The sequence below is a fragment of the Terrapene carolina genome, unplaced genomic scaffold, assembly GCF_002925995.2.
Source record: "Terrapene carolina triunguis isolate 2854851 unplaced genomic scaffold, T_m_triunguis-2.0 Scaffold275, whole genome shotgun sequence".
Taxonomy (NCBI): Eukaryota; Metazoa; Chordata; order Testudines; family Emydidae; genus Terrapene; species Terrapene triunguis.
Window position 1 is genome coordinate 57,197 of NW_020664626.1, and position 17,348 is coordinate 74,544.

Below are 17,348 nucleotides of genomic sequence, written 5' to 3' on the forward strand. Positions count from 1 at the left end.
CTGCAGATGGAGACAAGTATAAATGAATTAAGTGCAATGCTGGTTCAGAACCTGAGATCATGGGCAGAAATCAAAAGCCTTCTGGATTTACATTGTACAGTTATGGAAAAGATCTTCCGCTCAGAACAAGAGCACCAGCAGCAAAAGTGACAATACGTATGCACACAAAATCCCATATTCCATTAAAAAGTCTGTTTGAAATATAAATACAAGAGAAGTTTCCTAAACTGCACACCTTCTAACCGGAACTAAAAATAAGTGGTCTCTCCACACTCTTCAGCAGAATTTTAATGGCAGATGCTGTAAAGAGGACTCCTACCTTGCTAATGCTTCTTTTGTTACAAAACAGATCAAGGAATTTCGATCTGTATATTTGGAAGCACTGTAAATAATTCAAAGTGAAAGAAGTATATTTTTGGTTATCCACTCCTGCTTTTTTACGGCATTTGTACACTTGTTAAATCAGAAACCGATCACTAATGCAGAATCATCACTAGTGCTGTAAACGGCTGGCAGAAAATTCTCATTGGAAGTTAATCCAAGCACTCTTCACTGTGTTCTAATATAATAGGGTGTGGCAAGGCACCTCTTCCGCCACATCAGCATTTCTCCCTTGGGGGGTGGGGAAGGAGCAATGAGAGGGGCTGGAGGAAATCACTCCCACTCCAGAGGGTTTACACTCTGGACTTTGGTTTATTTACAGGATTTACCAGTGGGTCTCAGGCTAGGCCTGAATAGTTTCCTTAAGCAAAACCACAGAAGAAATACATCTCCTTGCCCCTAGCAGAGTATCGACTTACTGCGCTGACATCTGGTCACTAGCCCTTCCCTAAACAGATGCAAACTGACTGCTTTCCCTGTAGGGAGGTAACCAGCTCTTCACCTAGGCCACGCTTTTTCTCCCTGCTGAAACTTCTTTCTTTCTTCTCTCTCCCCACTGTCTGTCTGTCTCTCTCTCCTCCCACTCTTACACCAGAAGAGGGCTTTTAAAGGTGTGTGTGTGGAGGGTGCTTAATTGACTCAGGTGTCTCTAATTAACCTGCGGTAATCTCTTTTCAGTTCATAGGGAAAAGGGCCTGCATCATTCTAGGACTAATATTTCTGCCTTCCGCCACACGCTTCTAGCTGTCAGATCTGACTGTCACAAGCAGTCACAATGGGCAGCCGAGAGTGCTTGAATGCACGTAGGAGAGACTCTACCGCTTACATGAAACAGTGTGGCTGGTTTATTTTTTATTGACTTTAAAAAAGGAGACTAAATTGTCAGACTGAGGCCACGATCCTGCACAGGTTTAATTTTACACACTCAGATAAATGAGACCACTCACATGTCCAAAGCTAAGCATGTGCGTAGTGTATACAGCATCAGGATTCATGTGCATGAATGTATGTGGGACTGAGGCCATAGTCTCTTTTCTTAAACCGTATTTTATTTTAGTTTGGGCATTTTAAGCCTAGCTAAGGATTTGGCTTGCCATATTGTTCTGTAATAAGTATCTATAGTCTATAACCAATAGAAAAATGATGGAGTTGCATTCCTTATTTCCTTTGCTGTTGCTCCCAGAACACTGGGAGAATCAAGGCTACTTTGTCACTTGTGATAAACTGATTGTTGCTGTTGTGCTGTAATTTTTTCATGCAAGTTTTCATTAGCACATGTACTCTGGAAATCTCTCCTGCAGTGTATCTCCATCTATTTTACTGCTACTGGGTTTCCTGATTTTCAACTTTTGAGATGCTTCTCAAACACTTAGTCTGACACAATTAACACTCTTGGGTTTTCTAAACAGTTAAGTTACAGGCAACTGTAGCAACAACTGGACAAATCAACAGTCGACTAACTTAGCGGAGGCACAGAAAGTTCTATCATGTATCATAACAAGTACAGCACTTGTGGTCATTTCTTTTGGTAAACATGAATGATGCTGATTTGGAAGCTGCCTGTACAAGTCTGTGAAAGAGACACCAGGAAGTTATTTAAACCCCAAAATCAACTTGTGTGAAAATATTTTCAAGGAAGGTCAATGACAATAAATTCTTATGGTGCTGGCAACCAAAATGCAACAGGCTTGTGCTAGTGCATCACGGGCTCTAGCCTGCACGGTGCTGAGCTCTCAGCCCCTCCAATCCAGCTGAGCAATGCAGCACACAAGTACTCCCTTTGACTTCAATGGGGCTTCAGTGATTTATAGCACCCGAGGACCTGGTCCTGACAGTGACGCTGAGCAGGCTAGTTTCGCTGCCCAAGCCAAGTGAAATGCCAGAAATAAACCCACACCATTGCTATTGACAAGTCCACGGTCTTGCTGTTGTCGTGACATCACAGCTGGCTGCTGAGAGGGGACAGTATATAGCACCAGCTGTGCCTTATTCAGCCACTTGTGCTCCCTTTGGGAGTTGGGGGCAGAAACACTCGCTCCTCCAGAAGCTCCTGATAATGCCTCAAGTTGCTGTTATGGGGCCTCTCCCACGGAGGACATAAAAGGCCATTAGTGGATTTGATTTTTAAGCATAAAGGCTGTAAATTCAGCAGAACATGAACATACCCTGCCCCTGGTGAATTTTTCTGTATAGCACTGTCTCTGATTACACCTCTACCATATGAAATCTGGGCTCCCAACTCCTTCTGTTCCAATCATCCCCATCCCAACACAACCTCTTTATGGTGCCAATTAACTAGTCTGCCTCTGTTCAGCAAAGCACTTACGCATTAGCTTGAATCCCATTGAAGTCACTGGAACTTAAGCATGTGCTGGAGTTCTTTGCTGAACAGGGATGGATTTAAACATGTGTGTCAATGCTTTGGCTGAATCGGGGCCTCAAGCGTTCAATATACTTGCTTCACAAGGACGATACCCTCCTGTGCATAGCATGTGCTTGCCAGATATGTGCTTACTGGGCATGTAAAAAAGATGGAGGCCCTAGTTTAGCAATCTAATAAAATGCAGTGAGATGCTAATGTGAATTCAGGGCTTGCATGACCTGTGGGGAGTGAAGCAGACAATTGCTGTACCTTGAACTCATAGGATTCTTCAATAATGACTTCTAGTTTGGTATGTTCTCCCAGTACTGGGCGTCCCATTTCTGCAATGCGGCGCTCTTCCTCCTCTTTGCTCGTCAGTGGCTGTTTCTCTTCATTCTCTTCTGTAACAAAACAGCCAATTTTTGAGCAACACACAATCTTTCACTTTCTGGCACTGGCTTCTGTCCGGAGAATCTATCTCTAAACTAAAATATTCTCTGGAGCTAAGGCACAAGTGACAGACAATTGTTGGAGTAAGGTAGAGGACATTATGCCTGAGCTGAAAGGTTTTCTGTTGCAGATGGCCGGAAGCGCTAGCAAATGAGATCACTAGCTCATAACTCTTCTGAATTTCAAATCCCTTCCACCCCTACTCAGCTCCTCTTGAATTCAGCCTGGGCTATAGGAAAACATTCACAATCTCAATCCCACTCAGCTATGGATTCTCCTCTGGAGCTGCCATGGTGGAAACTTTTAGGGCAATCAATCGAAGGTGGGATTGTCAAAAAGGCCTCTGTATTGGCCTCCCCCCCCCCATGCCCCTTGACTTTGATGGGAGCTGGATCAGGCCAGTGCTGAGCGCTTTTGAAAATCAGATCTCTGCATGCAAACCAGGCCATCCAGCCCATATGGAAGGGCCTAGCGGCCTCAGCCAACCTGCCTGTATGTCAGTGACGGGGAACTAAATGCATAGTAAAGGTGCACTGAATGAGGCAGGGTCCTGTGGCAAAAAAATAGTATGTGCTCATGTATTTAAAGACTGTATCATAATGAACACAGACAGGGGTGGGGTATATGTGTGACTTAAGGTTGCACAAACCTTACTTCTGGCATTATCTAACTTTTGAGTGCTTGATTTTGCACCCTAAACATTCGAGTAATGGAGTATTGTGCAGGTAGTGTTACACACAAAATAATAGTCAGCCAGATTCTGATCACAGTTAGTTACATCACTGTAAATCCGGAGTAACTCTGATGTCACTAGAGTCACACCTGATAGACTCCAGAATCACAGAGCTTGGAATCTGACTCTTCTAACCTGTGGTATGCTAAAGGACATAGTACATTGAAAGATAGCTCTTCAGTCACTATACAATCATGACAAAAGGCTTGTAACAAGGACTGTGCAGCACCCACATAAGGAACAGGGGCTGTGTATGTCTCTGAGCCCATTATAACTGGTGCATAACCAAGGACTCTGAGCAGGGGTTCTAATATTTTGAGTGCTTTGCTGACATTTTTTGCAGCAAGTCATAAAATTGGTGAGACAGATTTTAATCAAGTCTGCAGCAAGTAGCTGCAGATATGTGTGCTTGTCTAAACAACTAGCAATAGGTAAATGAACCTTGGAAAGATTTATTTCGGTTAAGCATCCAAAAGTTCAGGTGCTTATCTGAACCTCAGCCAAACTGCTATACCGATAAACATACATTCCCACGAGGCCTGTGTTGCCCTCATATTATCCACATGACTCTTTCTAAGAATATAAGAATGGCCATTCTGTATCAGACTAGTGGTCCATCTAGCCCAGTATCCTGTTTTCTGACAGTGACCAGTGCCAGATGCTTCAGAGGGAATGAATAGAACAGGGCAATTTTGAGTCATCCATCCTCTGTCATCCAGTTCCAGCTTCTGGCAGTTGGAGGTTTAGGGTCACCCGGTGCATGGAGTTGTAGTCCCTGACCATCTTGACTAATAGCCATTGGTGGACCTATCTTCCAGGAACTTGGCTAATTCTTTTTTGAACCCAGTTATACTTTTGGCCTTCACAACATCTCTTGGTAACAAGTTCCACAAGTTGACTGTGTGTTGTGTGAAGAAGCACTTCCTTGTGTTTGTTTAAACCTGCTGCCTCTTAATTTCATGGGCAATTCCTGGTTCTTATGTTATGTGCAGGGGTAAATAACACTTCCCTGGGCTCCACACCAGTCATGATTTTATAGACCTCTGTCATATCCCCCCTTAGTCATCTCTTTTCTAAGATAAACAGTCATAGTTTTTTAAAAATCTCTCCACATATGGAAGCTGCCCCACACCCCTAATTTTTGTTGCCCTTCTCTGTACCTTTTCCTATTCTAATATCCCTTTTGTGAGATGAGGCAACCAGAACTGCATGCAGTATTCAAGGTGTTGGTGTACCATGGATTTATACAGTGGTGTTATGATATTTTCTGTATTATCTACCCCTCTCCTTACACAGTTTGCTTTTTTGGCTGCCTCTGCACATTGAGCAGATGTTTTAGAGAACTATCCACAATGACTCCAAGACCTCTTTGATGGGAAAAATAGAGAATAACTATTATTCAGCAAATGATGTTCATTATTTTGTTTAAATGGGATTTCCTGTTGCACTGGATCTAACCTGGCATTGTTTTTCACTAAAGTTAGGCTCTGGGATGTTGCATCATCAGGTCATAACACTGCATCATGATGCGATGGCATTTTCTTCTGACTTCACTGCACTGCCTATATGATGACGCAGTGCCAAGACATTACATCACAAACTCACATCATCACAAAACAACGTTTGCCCTATAAGACAAACAGCAAAATATGTCTGTTTTTTAAAAACTTGGAGCCATTGCAGGAAGGCGAGCTCTGTCTTTCGGGCTGTACCCTGGAAGTCAACAGGAATTTTGGACAGGTGGCTTTGTCTCAGTGTGACAGACTCATGCAGAGTGAGAGGCAGCACATATGCAGCAAGAATCTGCTAGCCAGCCCACATGGTAGCTTCAGGAACATGGCAATGCAATAAAACTCCAGGGATTCCTTGAGAATGCCAGCAGCATTTGACACCTCGTCAGAACTTCCGTATTAGATTATCGTTAACACACACAGCCCTGTAACTTAATTATCTGCATGTCCAAAGCAATGAATAGAAAAACTGTAAACACTGGAGCCGTGTCTGCACTAGAGAATTCTGCTGTTGCCTGCACCTGATACATTGCTTATGTCCACACTACAGCTGGTCAGATAACTGATTTTTTGGTTTGCTAGCTGTTCCAGAGAACTGAAAAAAAAATTTTGGTTTGGGTCAACCTAATGCCATAAATTCTGAACAATTTTGGCAAATCGAAAAAGTTGACAAAACATTTTTGTTTTGAGTGGGAAGAAATGTTTTGTTTGGTCTGAAACAAAATGTTTTGTTTCCTGGCATTTTAAAAATAAAATAAAAGGATAAGAAGGGTTAGATTAACAAAATGGCCAGCGGAGGTCCCGGCCTTATAACCTTTAGCTTTCCCTTGTGTGGAGAAGTAATTTGAACTTGGCTCTCCCACATTGCTGGACAGTTATGAATATTCTGGGACCACCAGGTTATGAATATTCTGGGACAGGTCTCACTGCAGCGTTAGGTCTCGTCTACACTTACAAACGTTACTGGCATAGCTATGTCAGTTAGGAGTATGAACCCCCCCCTTGCCCCTAACCACCATGGCTGTGCATGTGCCCTAGTGTAGACACAGTTATACAGGCAAAAAAGTCTGGTGGCCGGTATCATCTATTTTGTTTGGGGCATTGGTATAAGTTCGAGCAGCAGCAGAAACGTTTGTTTATATAAGTTGTATCGATACTAGCAGGGTATGTTGGTCTAGCTATGCTGACAAACGCTTTCTAGTGCAGACTTACACAGAACATAAGAATGGCCATAATGGGTCAGATCAAAGGTCCATCTAGCCCAGTATCCTGTCATCAAGTGATCCATCCCCTGTCGCCCATTCCCAGTTTCTGGCATAGAGAGGCTAGAGTAAACACAGACCAGATTAAACACAGAGATAGGTACAGTACAGCACCTCTCCCAAAATGGTTTGCACTTCCCACTTCTCCCCATCAGGGAGTTGTGCTGGGCCCGGCCACCCATGATATGCTGGCACTGCCTTGCTTGGAGGGAGCGCGGTGTGTGGACATGCTGAACAGATACACGCTTGCTGAGATGTCTAGTGTGGTCTCAGTGCATTGTTACAAGTCACAGCAGTCCCATGAACAATAGCAATTTGTAACAATGCAGTTCTCTACTGCAGATGAGGCTATAGCAGCCTCCCCCCACTTGTGAATTTCATGTAAGTCCATTCTTGAGGCCCTCTGAAGAGGTAGCTGGGTTTTCTTCTAATTTCAGCTTCCCCAGTCTAACTCGCCTTAATGCGTGGGGGTAACACACCTTAACTACTGCTTGGCAACAAACCAAGCACCTGGAACGCTTGATGTGTTCACACTGTCTAGTGGCTAGAGCCGTCCCCTGAGCAGCCTGCACGGAGGGCTGCAGGGCATCTTGCACTCCGTGAAGGGACGAGTGAATGTGCCAGAACCAAACTGGAAGAACAAGTCACCGTGGATACTGGAAACTTCTGCTTAACGCACAGCAGTGCTCAAAAATGCTAACAATGCTAGGAACTATTAGTAACGGGATAGAAAATAAGACAGAACATATCATAGTGCCACTCTATAAACCCAGGTGCGCCCAACCCTTGAATACTGTGTGCAGTTCTGGTTGACTCATCTCAAAAAGGATATAATGGAACTGGAAAAAGGTTCAGAGAAGGGCAACAAAGATGACCAAGGGTATGGAACGGCTTTCATACAAAGAAAGATTAAAAAGTTTAGAGCTGTCCAGTTTAGATAAGAGACTAAGGAGGGGATATGACAGAGGTCTATAAAATCATGAGTGGTGTGGAAAAAAATTAATAGAGAAGTCTATTTACCCTTCCTCACAATACAAAATCCAGGGGTCACTCAGTCAAATTAATAGGCAGCAGGTTTAATACAAACAAAAGGAAGTACTTTTTTACACAATGCACAATTAACCGGTGGAACTCATTGCCAAAGGATGTTGTGAAGGCCAAAAGTATAGCAGGGTTCAAAAAAGAACTAGTTAAATTAATGGAGGAGAGGTCTATCAATGGTGATTAGCCACAATGGTCAGGGATGCCACCCCATGCTCAGCGTGACCCTAAAACTCTGACTACCAGAAGCCAGGAGTGGAAGACAGAAGTGGATCCTTCCAACTGTCCTGTTCTGTACACTCCTCATGAAGCTCTGGTACTGGTTGCTGTCAGAAACAGGATACTGGGCTAGATGGACCATTGGTCTGACCCACTGTGGCAGTTCTTATGTTCTTAACAAGTCCTCTCTGCATGTATTCATAGAATCATAGAAATGAAGGGCTGGAAAGGACCTCAAGAGGTCATCTAGACTATGCCCCCCACGCTGACGTAGGACCAAGTAAACCTAGACTGTCCTTGACAGGTGTTTGTCTAACCTGCTCTTAAAAACCTCCAATGGTTTTAATTGCCAGTAACATGTTACCACATGAAAATGCTACAAGCAAGACAAAAGCAGCAGAGTGTGGCTGGAATCCTGACCTTCAACATTGTTGGATGGGAAGGATTTAGTTTTAAACCCTACAAGTGTTAGGTTTAATAGTTTGGCAAAAAAACCTGGATCTGGAACATTTCAGAGACGACTCTTTGGCTGGTGTAAATCAGCAAAACTTCACTGACTTCAGTGGAGATTGTCTATGCAACTTCAGTGGTGCTACACCAACTTACACCAGCTGGCCCTGAGTGGAGTTTCACCTGATAAACACCAACCCTCAGCATTTTCAATTTGTTTTTAGAAGCAGGAGGCTCTTTGGAAGACAGGCGTCAGATGCCTTTTGTCTTTTAAATTCGCTACTAAGACACCCAAGCAGCGCTTTCAGAAACGATTCATCCTGCCCCTTAATTCTGAGATGCCACCTGTCTCCTTGTGGTCTTAGCTCCTCCCTGTCCCCAGGAGCTGCTCCATATGTCAGTTTACCTTGCAGCTAAGCGCTGGCACACACAGTTGCTTATGCGGCTGCTGTCAAGGCCAATCTATTAGCCCACTTCAAAATAAACCCTTATTTCCAACCTCCATGGTACTTCTTGCCTTTGTTATGATTCTTTGTGTGTATTGCACTAACACCCGCAGACCCCAGCTGAGATCAGGGCCCTGTTATGCTGGAAGCTGAACATATACATAGAAACGGCTTCTGTCTCCCAGTGCTTGCAATACAAATGGACAAATAGAAACAGAGGCACAGAGAGGAGAAGTGACTTGCTCAAGGTCACCCTGCAGCCTGCTCACTGCCAGCCTCATGCCCTACCCCCTGGAGCAGGCTGTCACTCAAATAACCAGCCTTTAGGAAAAATATTCACGGCTATGGGTAATGTGCAGGACTGCATATTTACTTCCATCTTTTTCTGTCCTCACAGAACAGATTCCTCCCCCCTCCCCCCTCAGCAAGAACCTCACCACTACAAAGTGGAATCTTCACTATTCTGAAATTGGGATTGAACGTCCCTTGAACGACCCATGCTTTTAATTGTTGTGGTTTAAATTCTTGCAGATTCAAAATGGATAATTATTAATTGAAAAGCTCTTGTCAGATTTTCATGACGCTCCAGAACACTGCTATGTGCAGGCGGGTTTGCAGTCTGGTGCATTTTAAGCTGCTTCAGTTTCCTGTCCCTTAGCCATCATTGTGGCTGACATCTCAAGGTTTACAATAATGGCACTCGCCTGGAACAAGCCAATCTAACACACAGGCTGCCTGAGGGCTTTACTTGTCAGTTTATAATGGTTTTAACTGGAACACCTGTTTGTACGGATGCCTCACCACTGTGCCAATCAAAGAGGCCCATTCTGTAATCCATTACAGATGAGGTATGGAGTGCATGGGGAGATAGGGGTTTGAGGAAAGGGTCTCTGCCCCACCCTCAGTGTAACAAATACAATTCAGACATCCCATGCATTTAATTTAGGCCTGTCCTGCCCAATGCAATTAGCTTAGACCTGGCTGAACCATGCAGTCAGTAGAGATGCAGGAACCTCTTCCCAATGCAATTACCTTAGGCCCAGCTGCTCCCCTAATGCAGTTACTGTAGGCAGGGCCGCCCCAAGCAAAAAAAAATGGCGTTCGGACTCTGCTGCCCCAAGAATGGACGGAATGCTGCCCCTTAGCATGGGCCGCCCCAGGCACGTGCTTCCTCCGCTGGTGCCTGGAGCCGGCCCTGACTATAGGTCCAGCCTTCCCTTTCTGCATGGCTCCAAGGCCCTCTCTGCTGCAGCCGCTCGGGACCCTGGCTCCTCTCACTGCCTCCCCTCCAAGGAGCAGGAGAGGCCACTGCGGAGGAGCCCAGCTGCCCAGAAGCCATGTTATTTCCCAGCTCGGGAGGGGGCATAGCAGGGAGAAGGCTGGGCCAGGCCCCTTTTCACTGGAGGAGATATTGGGCAGGAGTGAATCCTCCCAGCCTGTGTAGCAGCCCAGCCTGCTCTCTGTCTCCCCCCTCCCCACCCTAAAACTACCCTTGATCCTGGGGCTTTGCTCCCTCATAGTCTCTCTGCGCTGACTGGAGGAGAGGTGAGGGGTGCGGTGGGAGTGGGGAGCTCACAGCTGCTGGCAGAGGGTCTCCTCTCCCTTTCACCCTTGCCAGCTGGCTGCTGGTGCTCCCTGCCTCAGAAGGTGCAGGGAGGTGGAATCAGCTCCTAGGCATGACAGGTGCATAATGGAGGACTCATAAAATATCTGACTTCCCCAAGAGAAATCAACTCTCCTTAAATTCTCCACGCCACACTTCCTCCAAGGACAAGAATTTATCCCAGAGAGCTTGGGAGGCATCACACAGGGAGATTAAAAAACAACAACAGGGGGTTATAAAGTAGCCCTGCTGTTCACTTTTCAAAAACTTTCGCAGAACTTTGCAACAGTTTCATGTGAGAACTTAATTTCGCCAGGACCCAGTAGTGATTGGAACTGAATAGGGGGTACTGGAAGGAATTACAGCTATTAAATAATTAAAGCTATCATCAGAACAGGAAAATACAAGTATCTTTACACTGAAAAATACCAGGCATCATAAAGACATGAATATTACTGAAATGCATGTTCTGAAGTGTATGCACCACAGGTCAGATCTCAGCTGGTGTAGACCTGCCTTGCTCTAAGGTCTACAATGCTGACATTGTCTTTAATGGAGCTATGTTGAGTTACACAAGCTAAGGATGTGGGCCTTGAAGTGTATACACGCCGGCTGTGACTCTCCACTGCCTTGTACCTATGGCCAATCTGATCTATTAGCACTTTACATCTACTTCGCCCTAATGTAAATATTGACATAAGGTGCAAGGCAGCGAAGAAGCATTGGCCCATTATCTTTTTAAGTGTATATAAGACACACGAGTTTGACTGATACCCACCTCAGCTGGATATATGCATTAGATACACCCATCTGTATGATGCACCCTTTACAAGGCGTGCGTGTCTCCAGGGGAACTTTGCAAATGATGCCTGTCCTGACAGCTACTTTATAAAGAGGACTGCTTTAATGGGTGGAGAGATGCTGTTGGGAAATGACACGGAGTGCAAGAGGGTCTGTTCTGGAAGGTGAGCAAGTGACACGCGGACAAGGGATCCAATATGAGACAGGTGAGGAAGGACGCAGCACATGGATACAGGAGCTGTCTGGGGAGGAATCCATCAGAGTCTGGGCAAGGTCTGCGTGGATTCCTGTCGCTAAACTATTATTCAGCATTTTAAAAAGCTAAAGAAGTTCCCAGGCAAATAACATTGTTAGCCTGGAGTGAAAGGTGAAAGAATCTATCACTTGCTTCAGCCAAACATTGCTTGGAGAATTGGCAGAAGAACCAATGCCTGTAAGTTGAAGCCAGACAAATTCAAATTAGAAATAAGGCCCAAATTTTTAACAGCGAGGGTGACTAACCACTGGAACAAAGCACTAAGTGAAGAGATGGATTCACCATCTCTTGAAGTCTTCAAATCAAGTGTGGATGCCTTTCCAGAAGGCTTGCTTTAGTCAATCCTAAGTCATTGGGCTCAATACAGGAGTAACTGATGGAATTCTTTGACTTGTGGTATACAGGAGGTCAGACTAGATCAGGGGTGTACAAACTACGGCCCATGGGCCAGATCCGGCCCCTCAGGGCTTTGGATCCGGCCCGCAGGATTGCCCCCCGTGGTGCCGCAGGCCCCCCACCGCTCTCAGAAGCGGCTGGCACCACTTCCCTGTGGCCCCTGGGCGGGGGGGGGGAGGGCTCCGTGCATTGCCCTTGCCTCCAGGCACCACCCCCTGCAGCTCCCATTGGCTGGGAACGGGGAACCGTGGCCAATGGGAGCTTCGGGGGAGGTAGCTGGAGGCGTGGCAAGGGCAGCGCACGCGGAGCCCTCGCCCCCCCCCCCCCCCCCGGCCGCAGTGCTTCCTGGAGCGGCATGGGGCCGGGGACAGGGCAGGCATGCAGGGAGCCTGCCCTGGCCCTGGTGCGCACCGCTGCCACCCCGGAGCCCAAACCCCTCCTGCACCCCGCCCCCAACTCCCTGCCCTAAGCCCCCTCCTGCACCCCAGCCCCCTGCCCTGAGCCCCCTCCCACAGTCCGCACCCCTCCTGCACCCCAACCCCATGCCCTGAGCCCCTTCCTGCACACCGCACCCCCTCCCACACCCCAACCCCCTGCCCTGCATACAATTTCCCCACCCAGATGTGGCACTTGGCCCAAAAAGTTTGCCCACCCCTGGACTAGATGATCTAGTGGCCCTTTGTGCCTGAACATTTATCAATCTGTGATCCCTGCTCAGTCTCCCCAAGAAGTCAAATGAAGATGCTGAAGTCACTTAGGCCAACTCCACCCAAGCACAGAATTCCACTGGCACACAGCTCATTGCAGACCTTGGTACTGAAACTCTGTATTCCCTGAATATAGTATAAAAGAGAAGTGCATTAAAACAAATGACTAGTGTCAGTACATGAACACTCAAAAGCTACTAGCTTCGTGTTAATTAAATTGTGGTCCTAGACAACCAAGTCAAAATGAATACCTTGAATGCTGATTACAGTAGAAGGAATTGGATGTTCTCTAGCATGGACCTTCCTGAAGACAGGTTTGCCTAACAAAGTGATGGGCAGAAGATGAGTGGATGGATCACAGTGACTCGGTGATGTTAGTGAACTCTATTTCTATTTCACACAAGGTTATTGTTTTTAAATCCCCATTGCACTCTTGTCTGCTCTCCTGCACTGATGGGAAAAAGTAGAGCCAGAGAGAAGTGATCCAAGAGTTTACCCTCATAGCCATGGTGGCAAGCTATGGACATCTATTTCCAGCACAGTTGGCCAAGTTCAATCTCAGTTACACTGGAAAAATGTTGAAAATTGAATGTGGTGTTCTTTAATTTTTTTTTAACTGTCCCAATTTGGGGCTGGCTCCTCAGAGTCTGATTCTGCGTGTGCTTTTCAGACAAGCGATCAGGGAGATCAGAGGGACATGAAGTACCTTGTTAGCTAAAAATAGTTTCCCATTGTCTGAGCTTGGCCCTCTGAACCCCTCCTCATGCAGAGTCACCGTCATTATTGCGCTCTGCTAGTACTAAGGGGGAGACTGATGGCTCCTCTTCTCTAATGCAGAGCTAACACCCGAGCAACACTTGCAAGGTGTACATTAACCAAGGAGGCATGTGTGTCTGCTCCCCTGTTGGACAAGTGCAGAGATTTGGTACCACATGCATGGCTCACATACAACCCTGTGAATACACCGGCATGCTTGTCTAATTATTTGTTGCTATTCTTACGCCTATTGAGCCCAATTCTCCACTGCCCCTTGAAGCCTCGCTGGCAGCACAAATGGTCTGTGAAGGCAGCAAATCTCCATGCTGGGGAATACCCCAGCATAGGGTCTTCCCTGGAGGGCACAGAGCTGCCATAACTGGTCTTTTCTCCCAGCCCCTAGCACAGACAGTTGCTGGGGAAGAGAACATGGCTGAAGTGCCAGGGTACTCCAGCTACTCTCAGACGATACCGTGGCTCTATGGTGTTGTTGCCGCCAAGGGTAAATTAGAGCAGATGTGGGGCTGTTGTAATTTAAGCTGAGGTCTGGACAGGCCATTGGACAGCCCAGAACATAGGGAGGTGCAAAGGTGGCATGAAGTCCCTAGTCCTATGCCAGGCGCTGGCAGGATGGAGAAGGAGTATCTTTAGTGCAGTGATGGTTCCCTAGTTCATGTAATTCGGTTTGCAGGAACACATCTGAACATGCTTTCATATATGGCTGGCATTTCTGATGAGCTAACAATCACACATTGAGTCTGTACAACCAAGAGCACATAGCCTGCTGCTCCCGAGCTGTACCACAGCAGCCGGACTCTGCCGTTTAAACCCCAGCAATGATCCATGAGGAACCATTCCTGCCTCGCCCACTCCCTGAGGAGGGTGCCAGGATCCAGAACACCAAATGGGGAGGACTGATTTCTCAGGCGTCCTTGCGGAGCGGCATTTTAAACAGCGAAGCGTTTCTTGGCAGCATGCAGCCAAGTGGCTTTATTTCACAATCAGCTGTATCTGCAGCACTGATTGCCGACAGACTGACATTGGAATTACAGAAGATGATTGATTCTCTGTTTCTCACTGATCTCCATCTGATAAAAGGGAAGCAGACCCCCCACCCCCAACTGTTCTTACTGACAGAGAAATGTAGTTACATATCACCCTGTACCTGGGGACAGGGATCAAATCACCGTCTGTGGAGTTTGGCCATACCTCTCCGGCAGGCAATGGTGTACTGGTGTCTTGTGCAGCGCCATGCACACTGCCTGCATTTGGGAATAACAATGCTGGCTCCAGCTACCCCCTCCTGTAGGGAAAACCCATGGGACGGGGAGGCCTAGCTACTCCCTGATCTGTAAGGGACATATGGGATTTGCAGGGCTGATTCTCAAACTATGTGGGAGCTCTCCAGGATTCACACGGACCCCAGGGATCAGCGAGAGGCCAGAGAAACCCGAGTGGAAGACCCATGCCTCCCTACTGCCTCTGCGTTCCCCCCTTCCCTGGCAGCATGACGGTGCCGCAAGAACTGCAGCCCATGGCGTCCCAGGAGGGATCCCCACCATGGGGCAGGGCTGCGGACACACGGCATGGGGGCCAGTCCTGGCACAGAAGTGGCTGACATCCCCTTCAGGAGAAGGTACCAGCAGGCCCCACATTTTGGTCCATGCCTTAGGCTTGCCTCTCCCCTACCCCTGATGGCTGTGAAGAGCATGGGTCAGACTGCACACGGATTGAGGAAAGCCATTTAGGAGACTGGGGGTTGTCGACACTGGAGCTGCAAAGATAACTCCCAGCGTAGTCTCCACACGGGCTAGCTCTGATCGAGCTACCGTGCTAAAAATAGCAGCGTAGCCCTGGAGGGCACATGTGCTACAGTCTCCCCAGGCACAAGCCTCTCTGAAAGAGCTAGGTGCATCCTTGGACAGCTACCCCCTCCCGCCGCCACAGCTACACGGCTAGTCAGCGCGCAGGTCTCCCTGAGCGGGAAACCTCCCTTTCCAGCTCCAGAGCAGACAGGCCCTGGGAGAAAATCCCCTGCGGCAGGCTCTGGGTATGGCAGCCCGAAGCTGGCCTCCACAGGTCACTGCAGGAGCATGCCGGCCTGGCGCAGAGTGCCGGAGTTCCCAGGGGCTGTGTGGCTAAGCACCCCAAGGACAGCTGTCCTAATCAGTGCAGCCTCTCAGGCTGCCCAGGCTGGGGTCCATTTCACCCCATTTGCCCTCCCTCCCCCAGGGCTGTGAGTTCCGCGCTGAGGCAGATTCTCCCTGGTACGTGCTGTAATCACTACAGCTAAAGAACGGGGATTACTGTGAAACACACGTGAGGTTAAGCTGGTGACAAGGACACATCACTCGCTGTTAGACGGTGCCGTGCTAACACTAGTGGCTCGGAGTAGGTGGCAAGGAAACTGAACAGCGCTTTCTTACCATTCAGAAGTTTCCCTCCATTAAAAAAACAAACAGGAAATAAAGAGAAAAGAGCAGAATGAGCATCCGGCAGTTAACAACACAGAGAGAAACAGTGGCACGGGGCAAGGAGGGAATCAGAAATCCATACCTGTTATTGTGAAGCCACCTAAACGAACCACAAAACAAAAAAAGAGAGAGAGAAAGAGAAAGCAGATTAGCATCTATTTTTGCATCATCACAGTGACATTCATCTCGCAGCAGCCTCCCCCCAGAGCAGTGGCCCACACGCTCCCGCCACGGTGTGAGCTGCAGAGGAACAGCTCACTACAACACCTGTCTTCCATTTCTAGAAGAGATTGTCCCCTGCCTCGGGTCTGCATGGAGTGCCATGGTCTCCCCCAACCCATTCTGCTGGGCCTTGTGTAGTGCGCTCCACTCTGAATGAGGGGCTCTGAATGGGTGGGTGGGGGAGACTGGGCTGCAGGAGGCCAGGAGACAGCAGGACTATGGGGCAGATGCATGCCAGCCTCCCTCCCACCCCACATGGCTTAAGATAGCACCTCCTGGAACAATCTCTTTTCCACCCCAGCCACCCCAGAATCATGGGGACAGCTGCAGCCAGCTGCTCCCCCACCATCACTCGGGGGAAGGGGGTTTGCCCCCGGCTCAGTAGGCCCAGGGACCAGCCTCTGCCCTGCCCCCTGGCACTGTGGATCCCATGGAATCTGAAGGAGGCCAGCGCTAATCCTACAGAGGCCCTTTGCCTCCTCAGTAGCTGCTCAGTCCCCTCGAAATCCCCACTGTTCATAGCAGCCAAATTAGTCCTGGGGGGCTCCATTGAAGAGACAGGACAGCTCCAGATACATCTTCACAGGGTCAAGGGGTGGTTGGGAATGTGGTTTTCCCTGGCCCCTCCCTTGTACTACCCAGTCTTCCCCCATGTGCAGCAAGATCCTGGACTAGTGGAGAGCCTTCCGTAGGGTGCAGACCGGAGGCAGGGCTGGTGCTGTGGAGATGGCTAGCTCTCCTATCCACCTCTGGAGGACCCCCTTGGGGTGTGGTTCGGGGCTGGGGCGGGACACGCCTCCTAGGTCCCCTATGGCAGGTTCTACCCCAGCAGCGGCCAATCTAATTCCAGTTTGGGAAGTGCAGAGAACTTTTAAGATTCACTACAAAGCTGAGCTGTGCAAATCTCTTCCTTCCCTGCCAACCAGACATGAGAGAGAGGGCATTTCTAGGAGGCGACAGTGGCTAGAATCACACAGTGGAAAAGATCAAAAACCCTACAGCTACTATCCCTCCTCTCAACCCAGCCTGGCCCGAGCGCAGGGCTCAGTGTGGGAGACAGAGCAGAGGGAGGGATGCACAGAACTCAAAATGATGCAGGATCCTCTCATTAAGAGCAAGTTACTCTTCCTAGGGCCTCACCCCATGAGTCTTTATTTCTGGTGTGAGAACATTTTCAGCAATAAAAGCAGCAGTGGGGTGGGCATGAGAGGACATGATGCACCAAATCCATGCTGCAGCTGGGTAGCTTTAGGACTAAATGGAGGGCTATTCAAGAGG

The 17,348-nt window shown here is 48.0% G+C and overlaps 1 protein-coding gene across 3 annotated transcripts in view; it reads right to left on the reverse strand.

Annotated features, from left to right (window-relative positions):
* Nucleotides 1–17,348, reverse strand: part of SLC8A1 (solute carrier family 8 member A1) — a 271,534-nt gene that overhangs the window by 27,576 nt on the left and 226,610 nt on the right. Inside the window, exons 3-6 of one of the 3 annotated variants that reach the window (XM_024213948.1) lie at nt 15,931–15,948; nt 15,801–15,815; nt 12,870–12,938; nt 3,014–3,144 (exon numbers count right to left, since the gene is read on the reverse strand). In XM_024213948.1, the coding sequence (XP_024069716.1) occupies nt 3,014–3,144; nt 12,870–12,938; nt 15,801–15,815; nt 15,931–15,948 (233 nt within the window). The remainder of the gene's footprint in view (nt 1–3,013; nt 3,145–12,869; nt 12,939–15,800; nt 15,816–15,930; nt 15,949–17,348) is intronic. The other 2 variants (XM_024213946.1, XM_024213947.1) reach the window with 2 other exon arrangements.